We start from the raw sequence: 15,126 nt of genomic DNA on the forward strand, positions 1-15,126 counted from the left end.
CTGATTTAAGCAATGTCTTAGTATTTGGTTTGTCACACTTTAATTTCAAGAATATTACATTATATTTGTCAAAATCTTTTACTTTTTAAAATATTTTTTGGTTTCTTTCTTTATTTTCAGGCTTAAATTTCAATCCCATATTTTCAATGTGGATATTTGGACCCCACAGTATATGTAAAAGAATGGTAAATGCATTCATAAATTATGTAATATTTATAGCAGTTAGAAGGATTAGTTGAGATTATATGATTTGAGATGAATTAAAAACACACTCGTTCTTCTTATTGTCTCCATCGCCTCCTGCTAAATTGTCGACAGCGATGGCCAAGAAGACGTTCAACAAGATATCTGAGAGAGCAGAGGTTAAGACCCAACAAACACAAAAATATGACAAAAAACATCCAGCAGCAACAACAAAACACACAAATCAGGATTTCTGAAGAATGGTGAGATATGGTTCATTTTTAGATAGGGAGCAATGACATCTGTTACTAGTTGTAAGCAACTGTATTCCTGTAGCTCAAACATGAATCATAATAACAAATGAATGCATAATAAATAAGCCAGTGGTTTTAGAGGGAAAGGATACAGTTACCACAGATGAACAAAATCACAAAGTAAAGACAGACGATCATTCCAGGGAAAACTGGGCCGCCGTACGCCATGATACCATCATACATAACTACATTCCAGTCTTCACCTGTTAATATCTGTAGAGGGGGAAACAAATAATTTTAAAACAAAAATACCTAAGAAATATATAACAATATATACCAGGCTGAGAAAATCATGTTTTTTCTCAAAGACGACATTGAGATCAGATTCAGATCTCTATGATTAAAATGTAGATGGAGTAGATCCATCCAAATCCCCAAAGCTTGCACAGCAATATAGCTTGTTCTGGGTGGACATTTAATTCGGTAACGTTAGGCGGTTTTGATTTAAATACTGTTTAATGTTTGATGATCGCTTTTTTACATATGCATTAGCGATGCTTCTATTGCTTGTTTCTGCTTTTTCTTCGCCTGTCTTTTGATCTGGGTACTCATTCAGATGATGCATAATAGTGAAAACATGGATTGTCAGAAAATTCTGTCAATGACGGGGAAGCGTTGTGCCATAATTGACGGAAAATGTGGTCAATTGCGAGGAAAGGGTTAAGTAACCTAACATTGTTTTGATTATTATATTGGAGTTTATTACCTGAAAGCAGGTAAGCAGAGCCTGAGGGAAGGCATCAAAGGTGCTCCTTTTGGTCTGTGTCTCATCAAAGTTAAACTTCCCTCCAAATAGCTGCATGCCAAGCAGAGCGAAGATGATGAGGAAGAGGAAGAGCAACAGCAGCAGGGAGGCAATGGACTTCATTGAATTCAGTAGCGAGGCCACCAGATTGGACAGAGCCGTCCAATGGCTGAGGAGAAGAAGTAGGGCAAGAATTAACAGGGTGGAAAAGTGATGAGGAAAGATAGAAACAACAGGAGAAACAGAACGGACCAGAGAAAAGAAATAATTTGCAGGGGAAACTAAAATAAACATTTTGTGTGTGTACACATGATAAACATTATAGACATCTATTTATTTATTTATTTTTTAGAAAACAACAAAAGCATGAAATGTTCCAAATTTGAGTGACAGGCCTGTAAACATTAGAATCCTCATATAAAATCAGCAAAAAATTGATTCTTTAAAAAAAGTTTTTCCTATTTTGTTCCCAATTCATTTAGGAAGGCGAAACAAGAGGCCTAAGTACCGGGTGACTTTGAAGATCCGAAGCAGGCGGACGCAACGCAACACTGAGATGCCGAGAGGTGGCATGATCTCCATCTCCACCAGAACTGTCTCCAGAATCCCACCGCACACGACGAAACAGTCAAAACGATTAAAAAATGCCACAAAATATACCCGCAACCCCAGACTGTACATTTTCAACAACATCTCCACTGTGAACAATGACAGGAGAACCTTATTGGCAATGTCTATGAGAGAGAGACACAAAAAAGAAAGAGAGGCGGAAAAAAGATGTGATTACAGCTTAATCATTTTTGTCAATATGTAGGTCATTTATTGGTAACACCAGGATCGGCAAAAAACATCTGCTATCAGAAGTCTATAAATAAAAGTGTGGCTGATGCTGTGGGACAGTACACGTTATGTCAGTATGGTGATGCTTGGCAATAGCTACATACCCTGAATTTCAGTGAGCCATTCTGGTTGGTCATAATGTTCTGAGGCACTGAGAGCTGTGTTGAGGAAGACGAGGATCAGCACAACCCAATAGAAAGTCACAGATTTCACTGCTGTACGACAGTTTCTCCGAACACAGCGGTTCCAGCGGCGCAGAGCACGACTAAAAGAACACACACACAAAAAAACAACAATATAGCCTATATTCACTGTATATATTTTTATTACATTAAACATATATGTATATTATGATATGCAGTATATCGTATATATACACTGGCTGGCCAAATATTGGATTTAAATACGTAAATACTTTGATTATGTGATTATGATGTGATTATTAGGTTTCTAGCATGTTATATGTGTGGCAAGGCAACAGTTATTCGAAACTTAATTGATGGAGTGTGTAGCTTTTCAACAAATTATCATATTGTTATGATATACATAAAATCCACGAAAAATGGTAATGAACCATGTGAATAGAGCAATTTTAGTGGGCAAGTACTGCATTTTTTTAAAAGTTTTTTTTATTTATATTTTTATATTTTTGTGTTTGTTTAGCTATAGAATAAAACATTTTAAAATTAAAACAGAAATGTACTTAAAAAGCTAAACCACATCAGATATTAAATACAGTTAATTATTTAAGTTAGTTATTAGTTTAAGTTTTTTTTTTTAATTTCCCCATTGTCAAATAGTTTGTTCTTGTTTTAAGCATAAACCTCACTATTTAAAAAAAAAAAAAACTGACTGCAATTATATATTTTAATTATATTCCAAGTTTACTGCATATATCTAGCAGGTGAACACTGAACCACAATGACTGTCTTCACAACGACTCACCAGCAGGGGATCTTCATAATGCGAGCGCTGAAGTCCAGAACAGTGGACAAAACAAAACGAAATGACAATGAGTTCACAGACAATCACAACACAGGGCAATCAGCAAAATGTAAACCACTGACGCATTGCGTTTAACAAAGATCCAGTATCTGAAACAAAGACAGCCGAAGAAGCACAGAGTAGCGAACTGACTTGCAAGAGCACAGAGAATACAAAGAAAAGAGAACATAATGAGCCGCAACTGAGAAATTTAGAGATGGCACTCCATTATGGCTGATAACAACTTCCATTAGCAAGCCAGCATGACAACACAATGACAAATGTTGTGTGTTTTGTCGTTTCTAATTATAGTGGGTATGTATGTGTGCATTTATGCATTACCAGCAAGCAGCACAACAATCTGTGTGTTCCTCATCTATGTTTTCAGTGTTCTCGGAAGCTGTTTCACTGGCTGGAAGACTTGCTATAGCGAATGAAAAACAGGAATAAAGTGAAAGATGCACAGAGACAGAAAAGGACCATAAAAAAGACAGGTATAAGAGAGACAAAGAGAAAAAATAATGTCGGCCACACATTGACACAGTTTTGGAGAAAAGCAATCTCTCTGAAATAGGGTCAAAGCACTTAATATGGGTCCAACCGAGAGATGTGATTTCTAGCCCCAGATGTAAATTATACAATTAGACCAGACAAAGTTGAGGGGGGCTATATATAGAACAGCATGGGGATGAAGGGGTCATGCGTCTCATTCTGATTGGCAGTACCGTGGGTTTCGTTTGAGTGGCTGAACCAGCCGAATTTCCCCCTCTTCTTGTCCGCTAGGTCACGCAAGGTCACACCTGAAAAGAGATTGAAAAATCGAAAGAGAGAGAGAAGAGTGTCAGACATGGAATAAAACAAGTTGGTAGGATAAATAATTTCCATGGTTCTGTCTGAGGATGCTGGCTTTGTAGGTCACATTTTATATCACACAAAAGTGTGGCAGGTGGGGAAAATTTTACCTCAAACATCAATGTTGAGATGAAATGTTTCATATATTAACAGTGTTTCATATATTTTTTGAATATATATTTGAACAATAACAACACTGGTCCAAGGAATCCATGGGGCCAGAAGGGGATGCTTTTGGGTGCTAAAAATACAAAATGTATTTTTTTAGGGAAGTCAGAGTAAACATTTTTACCTCAGATTTGAGAGTGTTTTTTCACAACATGATATATATATATATATATATATATATATATATATATATATATATATATATATATATATATATATATATATATATATATATATATATATATATTACATTATATACATGTTTCATTTGGCTGGACATTTTGAGATTAATCAGTATTATTTTATTCTACAAAAAAAGAAGTCACAGCCTGACATTTTTAAGTACAATTGATTTGGATGTTTAAGTTATTTCAACATAGATTATGTAAAACTGATTTTAAAAAAAATGTTACATCTTGTATAACTTATAAAAAAAAGTTTAACATTTCTTAACTTATTTTGTGGAGTTAAATTAATGTAAAAACATACACTCACCTAAAGGATTATTAGAAACACCATCCTAATACTGTATTTGACCCCCTTTCCCCTTCAGAACTGCCTTAATTCGACGTGGCATTGATTCAACAAGGTGCTGAAAGCATTCTTTAGAAATGTGAGCCCATATTGATAGGATAGCATCTTGCAGTTGATGGAGATTTGTGGGATGCACATCCAGGGCATGAAGCTCCCGTTCCACCACATCCCAAAGATGCTCTATTGGGCTGAGATCTGGTGACTGTGGGGGCCATTTTAGTACAGTGAACTCATTGTCATGTTCAAGAAACCAGTTTGAAATGATTCAACCTTTGTGACATGGTGCATTATCCTGCTGGAAGTAGCCATCAGAGGATGAGTACATGGTGGTCATAAAGGGATGGACATGGTCAGAAACAATGCTCAGGTAGGCCGTGGCATTTAAACGATGCCCAATTTTCACTAAGGTGGCCTAAAGTGTGCCAAGAAAACATCCCCCACACCATTACACCACCACCACCAGCTTGCACAGTGGTAACAAGGCATGATGGATCCATGTTCTCATTCTGTTTACACCAAATTCTGACTCTACCATCTAAATGTCTCAACATAAATCGAGACTCATCAGACCAGGCAACATTTTTTCAGTCTTCAACTGTCCAATTTTGGTGAGGTCGTGCAAATTGTAGCCTCTTTTTCCTATTTGTAGTGGAGATGAGTAGTACCTGGTGGGGTCTTCTGCTGTTTTAGCCCATCCGCCTCAAGGTTTTTTTGGCCCATTTTTGCCCACAGCACTGGCGCATACTGGATGTTTTTCCCTTTTCACACCATTCTTTGTAAACCCTAGAAAAGGTTGTGTGTGAAAATCCCAGTAACTGCGCAGATTGTGAAATACTCAGACCGGCCTGTCTGGCACCAACAACCATGCCACGCTCAAAATGGCTTAAATCACCTTTCTTTCCCATTCTGACATTCAGTTTGGAGTTCAGGAGATTGTCTTGACCAGGACCACACCCCTAAATGCATTGAAGCAACTACCATGTGATTGGTTGATTAGATAATTGCATTAATGAGAAATTAAACCGATGTTCCTAATAATCCTTTAGGTGAGTGTATGTTGTCATAACTTATTGAATATATAATATAATAGATTTAAACAGTAAGATACATCTAACATTAATAGTAAATATACACATTACTTTAAACCTTAGTGTTTATTATATTATCCTTAATCTGTTTCTCGTTCCATATAAATAAATCAGTTATATAGTTGCTATTATATTTAAGGTAGGTGGCCCTCACAAAGAGATTAAAATATTCGGGGGGCCCTTGGGATCAGAAAGTTTGAATCTTATAATTGTCTGTGATTGGGGAAATTAGTATCACATAAAATACATACATTACACAATTCATCTTTAAATGAGCTTAAGTTTATATGTCAATCATGTTTCTACAACGAACAATTGATATCAATGACAAAGGGGTCTGGAGGGTGGAACAGAGGAAGAGATCTCACGTCTGTTCCCGTCTTCGTCAAACTCATCTATGTCCTCAGCCTGAGTGATCCAGTCCATATATCCAGACAGATCCTCCTCCATCTGCTGTTTCTCACGGAGCTTCTGAAAATCTCCGCGAGCTTTCGCCTTCTCTCTCTCCTTAGAGAATTCTCTACACACAAGTATGGCTTGTTAGACAAGCAAAGCAAACACACACACACACACACAATACAGAGGCAAACGCACACTGTGGCCTTTCACACTTTGTTTAACGAAGGGGAAGCAGCACGAGGCAGAATCTTTGGGGAATTCTGTGCGCTTTGGAACAGTCTGCAGGAAATCAGACTTCGCAAATCTGCTGCTCTCAGCATCTGGGGATTGCTCCATTCAGGTGAGTAAAAACATTAACATCTGATATATCTGCTCATCTCCTGCTGTCCTCCGTCACACCAACATGTAAACAAGCTATGATGCACAGGTTATTATGTCATGAAATGACGAAGGCTTAGCTCATGGTAATTTTATTTGGGATATGGACAGATTGTTTTAATAAATAAATTGTCACATGTGATTTATTTACCCAGAGATAAGGTAGAAGTACAAAACAGTTATTATTTGGAATGAATGGATCAGAAAAATGTACACTATCATTCAAAAGTTTGGGGTCAGTAAGTTTTTTTTTAAAGAAGGATAATTTGAAGGATCATGTGACATTGAAGACTGTAACAACTGCTGAATATTCAGTTTAGCCATCACAGGAATACATTGCATTCATATGCTCAAATAGAAAATAGTTATTTTAAATTAAATTGTAATAATATATCACAACATTACTGTTATTACTGTATTTTGATTAAATAAATTGATGAGCATATAAAAACTTATTTAAAAACATAAAATAAAAAAAAATACAACTCCCAAACTTTTGAACAATAGCATATGTCAAGTATAATGATGCAGTACTTTAGCGGGAACATTTCCACCTTCAGTACTGGTTAGAACCCCAATCGCAACCTATTCTCTATACTATATAATATAGATTGTTCAATAGATTCTTCAAAGGGTCTTCTATCGGTGCTACGTATTTGGAACCCCTAAAAGGTTATATATCACTGTCAGAAAAAAGGTACATTGCTGTCACTGGGGCGGTACTACTATGTACCTTTAAGGAACTAATTTGCACTCTTAAAGATATGTACCTTTTAAGGTACTAATATGTACCATTTAGGTGTAAGTAAGGTACAAAGATGTACCTTTTCACTTTTGTACCTTAGGGTACCGCCTCAGTGACAGCTTTGTACCTTTTTTCTGAGAGTATAGAACCCTTTTTAAGGGTTCAATCAAAAGAACACTTTAGGGTTCTGTGTAACCAGGAAAACGGTTCTATATGGAACCTTTTAGGGGTTCATTCATTATCATTTGTTTTATCCTTTCCAGATTAAATATTTAATATTATTGACAAACATTTCACTCAATTATTCAGTGTATTCAAATGCATTTATGCATTTGAATTTCTTTTCATTATAGAACCTTTTAGCATAAAAGGTTCTTGGAGTTGAGTAAAGAACCCTATGGTTCTATATAGAACCCCAATGAACCCTTTTTTCTAAGAGTGTAGATGCTCCTGTAGATCAAACAGAAGAGCATGACGGTAGCAATGCCAAATGTTGGGAATTTGATTCCCAGAAAATAATTAAAAACTAATAAAATGCGTATTCTGAATACAATGCTTTGGATATTAAACAAAGCCATGGCAAAAAGTGATATATAAATGACACCAATAGACACTTGCCTACAAACAATAAATATCTATCCTTTAAACTCACCCACTCAACACACCCAACACAAGGTTGAGAACAAAAAAGGATCCAAAGATGACCAGGCTGACAAAGTACACCCATGGCAGCTCAAACCCAATTGCATCATTCATCTACAGAGATGAACAGGCAGGCAAAAGCAATGGTATTAGTGTTATACAACACAATCACTTGCTTAAAATATAGTTTTGACCCATAACAAGCTGAAGACCATGCATATGGCTTAGTTACCCAGTATAGGACGTCTGTCCAGCCTTCCATTGTGATGCACTGAAAAACTGTTAACATGGCAAAGAAGAAGTTATCAAAATTAGTGATGCCACCGTTAGGTCCCTCCCACTTTCCCCTGCACTCCGAGCCATTCACATTGCACTGGCGTCCGTGACCCGCAAACGCACATGGGAGTGGATCGTCGTCTGCATAATTATCTGGAAATAAATAAGATAGAGACAGATTGAGGAAGACAGAGAGTGACTGAAAATGCACATGAATAATTTGTGTGAGTATGTGTGGTTACCTTTGCCTATAAAATAGCAGGTGCGATGCATTCGTCCGATGAAGAGCTCCAGTCCGATGATGGCATAAATGATGATGACAAAGAGGACGAGCAGAGAGATGTGCAACAGGGGAACCATTGCCTTCATGATGGAGTTTAACACAATCTGCAGGCCTGCACACACACACACACACACACACACACACACGTTGGTCTATGGTCTATGTGGTTTACAGGGACTCTCCATAGGCGTAATGGTTTTTAGACTGTACAAACCATATATTATATCCCCTTACACTGCCCCTGCCCCTAAACCTACCCATCACAGGAAACATTCTGCATTTTTACTTTCTCAAAAAACATCATTTAGTATGTTTTTCAAGCTATTTGAAATATGAGGACATTTGAAATGTCCTCATTAACCACATTTATAGTGTAATACCAGTGTAATACCCATGTAGTTATACAAATTTGTGTCCTCATAAACCACATAAACAGGCTCACACACACACACACGCACACGCACACGCACACGCACGCACGCACACACACACACACACACACACACACACACACACACACACACACACACACACACACACACACACACACACACACAGAGCAGAGAAATCATGTCCTACATAATGGAGGACAATCTGTAACCCGAAACCTATATTTTGTGCATTAAAAAATTCCCATTCTTTCTGTTTATGTCCATTATATAATTTGTCCGTTCGTTTTGCTAAATTTTAATAATAAATAGTGATTAAGACCTAAAGAAATCAATAGTGATTAAGACCTAAAGAAAATCTGCAACATTTTTATTGGCATATAAAAAAAAATTAATTAGTATCAATAAAGATACATTTCACAAATACACGTGGTAAAAAAAAAATGACTATAATAATATGAATGTTTTAACAGGTTATGATATTGGTTTGTGATGTTATGTTGTATTTATTGTGCATTGGCCCCTATAATATGCTGGGAAGGTCAGTTGAGCAACAAGATCGCAGCACATCTCAAATCGTCCTTCTGAGTTGGTACTTTGAAGGCATTTCAAGGCTTGTAATTGAGAAACAGCCACAGCGTCCTGTTTGTTTCCGTGGTTAATTATCACCAGCTGTGTCTTATTTAGTTCCTGATTATTCCCTGCATATATACTCCCTGTTCTGTTTAGTCCTTTGTCGGTTATTGTCTTATGTAATGTGGTTGTGTTACTCCCATGTTCCGTATTAAAGTCTATTCAAAGAGAAATATTAGTTTGTGCATCTTGTCTACTACTCCAGAGCATTACATATTTATTTTTGTCGATTTTACTCTGACTAAATATATTTTTTATATACACAAGATGCTCAAAGTTTGGGGGCAGTTAAAGTATTTTAAAATGTTTTTAAAAGAAGTCTCATATGCTCGCTAAAGATGTATTCATTTGATCAAAAATACAGTAAAAAAAGTAATATTGTTATATTTTATTACAAAAATATATTTTCAATTTTAATATATTTTAAAATGCAATTTAATCATTAGTGTCACATGATTTTTCAGTAAATGTAATGGGTATATGAATGAGAGGAAGTGTCCTGATTCAATGTCAGCTTGCCTGGGAGACCTGCCAGGATTACCGTGGGAGTGAGCACATCAGGGTGATATACCATCGTACATGCCAGTAGGCAGGAAAGATCCAGACCAGAGCTTCTAATCTAATAGTCCTGTGGTGGAATAAGTCATTGGCTACTCCATGTTCCAGAATACACAACTCTGTTTTCTGCTGTAGTAGCTAATGGAATTGTGTTTTCAGCACCATGGACAGTGTCCTTTGAAATCATCATTTTAGTATTGTAAAGACACAAGCAATAATGGCCCTTTGGTTAGTTGGTCAGTGATTCAGGAGTGTGTGGCAGTGAAACTGATTTTGAAATTACTGTGAAACAGCACAGCCTCTAGTTGCAACGATGAGTCAAGCTCATCTGGTGAGGACACCGAACGAATCTACAGGGCTAAATTATCATGACATTAGAGAGGTCAAGCTACACAAGCCCCCCCTGATCGCTACATAAATATCATAACTGCTCAAAACACTGGTGCATCACACAAAATGCCACTTTATACAAACATCCATATAGAGGCTGTTTTCTATCTCACAATACATTCTTAAAGGGATACTCTACCACGTTTTCATATTAAACTGTGTTATTCTACTTTTGAGAGTACTTTTGACTCGGCACAGTAAAAAGTCACACCTGGAAAATCCTCCCTCACATCTCCCCCTATTGACAGAAATGAGAGAGGGAGGGGGGAGATTTGAGGGAGGATTTTCCAGGCGTGACTTTTTACTGCGCCGAGTCGAAGTACTCTCAGAAGTGCTCTTCCGCCATACATTATAGTTCCATTTTAACCCGCTAAGAAAAGCGCCACGTTTTATTTTGTGTCACCATACTAGGTCATTCAACTATTCGTGTAAGTGTATTTAAATAGGGATAACGTTGAGGTATTTGGTCGCTTCTGACTTGATCTCTGTTTGGTACCATAGAGAATGAACTGGGCTTAGTGGGTTAAGCTAAATGCTATCAGATCATCACCGCACGTCAGAGCGATTAAGTGCACGCACTCAGACGAGAAAGATATGTATCAACTCGTCTTAGTTAAGGGAATAACATAGTTTAATATGAAAAAGCGGTGGCGGTATCTCTTTAATAGCACTATTGTATGGGTGAAACACCACAACTGAATAGTTCATAGCGAATTTTACTAACTTGTTTCCTTTTTTTCTATGACAAACACAAACTCACTGGGAACTCCTGAAACCAGTCTGAGGGGTCGCAGGACTCTGAAGGCTCGGAGGGCTTTGACATCCAGACCTCCAGGTTTCCCCGGCATGTGGGATGTTGTTTCACCGGATTTATGAGTAACGGTCTCTAATACCACACTGAACAACCTGCAAAAAACAACAACAACAAAAAACGATATAAATGTGGTTGATTAAATATATCTAAAATACTCAAATGTGTAACTGACTTTTAAAATGATGATCTTTTGAGTTGTTATTTTTATTATTCATCTAATTAAAGATAAAAATGCTTTTAAATGTTGATGCATTACATTATTAAATGAATATATAATTTATGAATATTTGGTTTATTTTGCACTTTATAATATATAAAAAACCTGAAACTAATATTAGACCAAAAATAGAAGCCATTTAGTCATATTAGTAAAACTGACTAAAGCTATTAAATATGACGACATAATATTGACAAAAAGGATACTTTTATAAAAAGAGGGAACTACGACTAAAACAAAATAAAAACTGTTAAGATGGACTCTTGAACAGGTCTGAGAGCCTATGTTAAATTAAAAGTGTAGTCCAGTTCTCAAAATGACAGCCAGTGAATCAATGTAGTCTGAATCACAAACAAATGACTCTATTGAGCTTGATCTTTTTAGTGAATCAAAAACATCCAGCATGACCAGAGTAGCCCAATTCCTAAACGAATGACTCTTATGGGCTGTATATTTTAGTAACATTGACCAGTGAAGCCTGATTCCTGAACGAATGACTCTTATGGGCAGTATATTTTAGTAACATTGACCAGTGAAGTCTGATTCCTCAACGAATGACTCTTATGGGCTGTTTTTTTTAGAGAATCAAAAACGTACAGCAAAATCAGTGTAGCCCGATTCCTGAAAGAATGACTCCTATGAGGTGGTTCTTTTTAGTGAACCAAAAACATACAGCATTACAATTTTTGCCTGTTTCCCAAACTAATGAATCTTATGAGCTGGTTCTTTTTAGAGACTCAAAAACATACAGCAAGACCAGTGTAGCCCGATTCCTTTTTTTGTGTGTGACATTGACTGGTAAAGGCTGAGTCCCGAACAAACGACTCTTATAAGCTGGTTCTTTTTAGTGGATTGAAAACATGCAGCATGACTGTCGTAATTTGAGTGTTGTGGAAGCTGGCTGGGCCATAATATTTGTGGCACCCATCCCAGATATCTGTGTGCTTTCATGCATACACATGCACGCACAAATACTCTTAGGATGGCATCATCAGCATTATAAGCAGAAATAATATGATGTGTAATACTGTGTGTTTGGAACAGATCCACCTGCCCATTAGCAGTCCTGCCTGTGAGCTTAATGAAATCTCTAATCGATACTAAAAAAAGCTCTCAAAATTATACTCAAAAAGACGTTAAATGCACAGTCATCTTCTTTTAAATAATTAACCATCACTCTGACCAACTGCCCATTAATGACCCCAGAACAGCTGTTTAGTCCCATTTTAGCAGGACAGACAGAGCTCTGGGGATTGTCACTCTTTAAACACACTCTACGTTGTCCACAGGAAGAAAATGAGTTTAAGCAGTGGCATACTATGAAAGATTGATTCTTTTTTAGTGCATGAAATCTGTATTTAAACTTTTCACATACACACACATTCACCACAGCGACGTAAATCCGGGTGTGTGAAATTAAGGGTAGCGCCTAGTCTCTGTAGGTCAGATTAAGACACGAAGAGAGAGCAAGCGGGAGAGAGGATTGACAGCCAGATCTGACCAGATAATCCGAGAGAGAGAGCAAAACGGAGAGGTTGAGAAAAGGGAGAAATTAGGAAAAAGGGGGTAAAGAGAACAGCAGGACAAGGAGAACTCTGAACAAGAGAGCTGCTGTTGGCCATAACACAACCTGAATAAAAATCAGCCACAAACATTTATATGCAAGTGAATCATGGGAGGAAAGGCAGTGATGTCACTCCGGGTTATTATGACTAATTTTTTTAATGAAAAAGACAGTTAATAAACAAGTGGCATGGATGAGCAGAGTGGGAAAACTGGTGCCGTACCCTACAATGACGATGACAAAGTCCAGTAAATTCCAGCCATTGCGGATGTAGGAGCTCGGGTGCATGACGAGGCCGTATGCCAGGATCTTCAGAAATGTCTCGATGGTGAAGATTATCAGAAACACATATTCAACTTGTTCCTGAGAAAACACAGGAAAGAGATACATATTTATTATATATGTGTGTGCATGTGTGTGAGTGTGTGCGTGTGTGTGTGGGCATGTTTTTGTGACATATGGGGACACAAATATGTATAATGACATGGGTATGACATTGGTATTATCATTTGTTACATTTATATAGCGCTTTTCTAGGCACTCAAACCGCTTTACATAGAGGGGGGTCTCTCCTCAATCACCACCAATGTGCAGCATCCACCTGGATGATGTGACGGCAGCCATATTGCGCCAGAACGCCCACCACACACCAGCTGATTGGTGGAGAGGAGTGATTAGGCCAATCATTATATGGGGATTATTAGGAGGCCATGATGGACAGAGGGGCCAATGGGCAAATTTGGCCAGGATGCCGGGGTTACACCCCTACTCTTTATCGAAGGACATGGGATTTTTAACGACCACAGACAGTCAGGACCTCGGTTTAACGTCTCATCCGAAGGACGGATTAGTACTATTACTAAGAGAGGGTGAAATATGAGGACACAGCTCCACTTTTCAAAATGCTTATGAATCATACAGGATGAGTTTTTTTTTCTGAAAGTAAAAATGCAGAATGTTTCCGGTTTGTACAGTATAAAAACCATTACGCCTATGGAATGTCCCCATATGTCACAAAAACAAACGTGTGTGTGTGTGTGTGTGTGTGTGTGTGCGTGTGTGTGTGTGTGTGTAGCATATAAACATTGTATATAGTCTATTTAAAAAAATCACATAGTAATAATAGTACATTTTATTGGCTAATATTGGCCTGATTAGGTTGTGATAAGATTAATGATGCTGTCAGGCGGAAACCTCATATCTGCAAAAACGCTTATTTTTCAGGACAACACTCTATTTTTTAAGAATTAAAACACTGTTTTGTCAAAGTTGATATTGTATATACTGATTTATATGTGGTCAGACAATTGCACAAGTCATTATGTTATTAACCAAAATCAAGCTCAAAGATACAGAGTTACAAGGTTTCTAAGAATTTCGGACATATGCCTACATGTTTTGTCCGTCATTCGAATGGATGCATCTGAGGCAATAAGCTATAAAGTTATGGGGTTATAAAGTTTACTGTAGCTCAGTTTTTTTTTCTGTAATTTGACCAAAATCCTATATGTTAATAAAGTGTAAAGTCCCCACAGCCCCCTATTATAATTTTTTTTTAAATAAAAAAAATGCTATACTTCTTCAAAGAGTTCTCAAAGGTTCTTTATTTACCCTTGCATTACAAACAAGCAGATGGTCCAAACTCTGTGTGGCACTTCATTCACGTTAGAGCTAGGTGGATTTTGGATTGGATTTATGGTTCTTTATCAACAGTGGAGTTACAAGGTTTAATCACAAACTCTTTTTATAATACTTTTCATTGGTTAGATATTTGTAAACCCCACAGATAAAACTTTAAAACTTTAAATATAGTTTTTAAAAAATCACCTTGATAACCTTCACTAGTTGATTTTAAATAAATGAAATAAAGTAAAACATTTTCTATGTAATCTCTCAATTAAAATGCTTACAAACCTGAAATAAAGCCACAAATCATACCATCAAATCAATAATTAAGCATATTGGAAATAATCATATAGTTCACCCAAAAATGAAAATTCTGTCATTAATTACTTACCCTTATGTCGTTCGACATCCTTTCATCTTCCGAACATAAATGAAGATATTTGTGTTGAAATCCAATGGCTCAGATAGGCCTCCATTGACATCAATTTTATTTCCTCTCTGAAG

The 15,126-nt window shown here is 37.0% G+C and overlaps 1 protein-coding gene across 1 annotated transcript in view; it reads right to left on the bottom strand.

Annotated features, from left to right (window-relative positions):
• cacna1fb (calcium channel, voltage-dependent, L type, alpha 1F subunit) overlaps positions 1 to 15,126 on the bottom strand; it is a 58,836-nt gene that overhangs the window by 24,598 nt on the left and 19,112 nt on the right. Inside the window, exons 4-17 of the mRNA XM_067413874.1 lie at positions 13,220 to 13,359; positions 11,162 to 11,307; positions 8,391 to 8,543; positions 8,105 to 8,301; positions 7,883 to 7,986; positions 6,077 to 6,228; positions 3,792 to 3,866; positions 3,409 to 3,490; positions 3,028 to 3,054; positions 2,187 to 2,347; positions 1,751 to 1,976; positions 1,204 to 1,411; positions 590 to 710; positions 273 to 348 (exon numbers count right to left, since the gene is read on the bottom strand). Of these exons, the coding sequence (XP_067269975.1) occupies positions 273 to 348; positions 590 to 710; positions 1,204 to 1,411; positions 1,751 to 1,976; positions 2,187 to 2,347; positions 3,028 to 3,054; positions 3,409 to 3,490; positions 3,792 to 3,866; positions 6,077 to 6,228; positions 7,883 to 7,986; positions 8,105 to 8,301; positions 8,391 to 8,543; positions 11,162 to 11,307; positions 13,220 to 13,359 (1,868 nt within the window). The remainder of the gene's footprint in view (positions 1 to 272; positions 349 to 589; positions 711 to 1,203; positions 1,412 to 1,750; positions 1,977 to 2,186; positions 2,348 to 3,027; positions 3,055 to 3,408; positions 3,491 to 3,791; positions 3,867 to 6,076; positions 6,229 to 7,882; positions 7,987 to 8,104; positions 8,302 to 8,390; positions 8,544 to 11,161; positions 11,308 to 13,219; positions 13,360 to 15,126) is intronic.

Source organism: Pseudorasbora parva, chromosome 13 (assembly GCF_024679245.1).
Source record: "Pseudorasbora parva isolate DD20220531a chromosome 13, ASM2467924v1, whole genome shotgun sequence".
Lineage (NCBI taxonomy): Eukaryota > Metazoa > Chordata > Actinopteri > Cypriniformes > Gobionidae > Pseudorasbora > Pseudorasbora parva.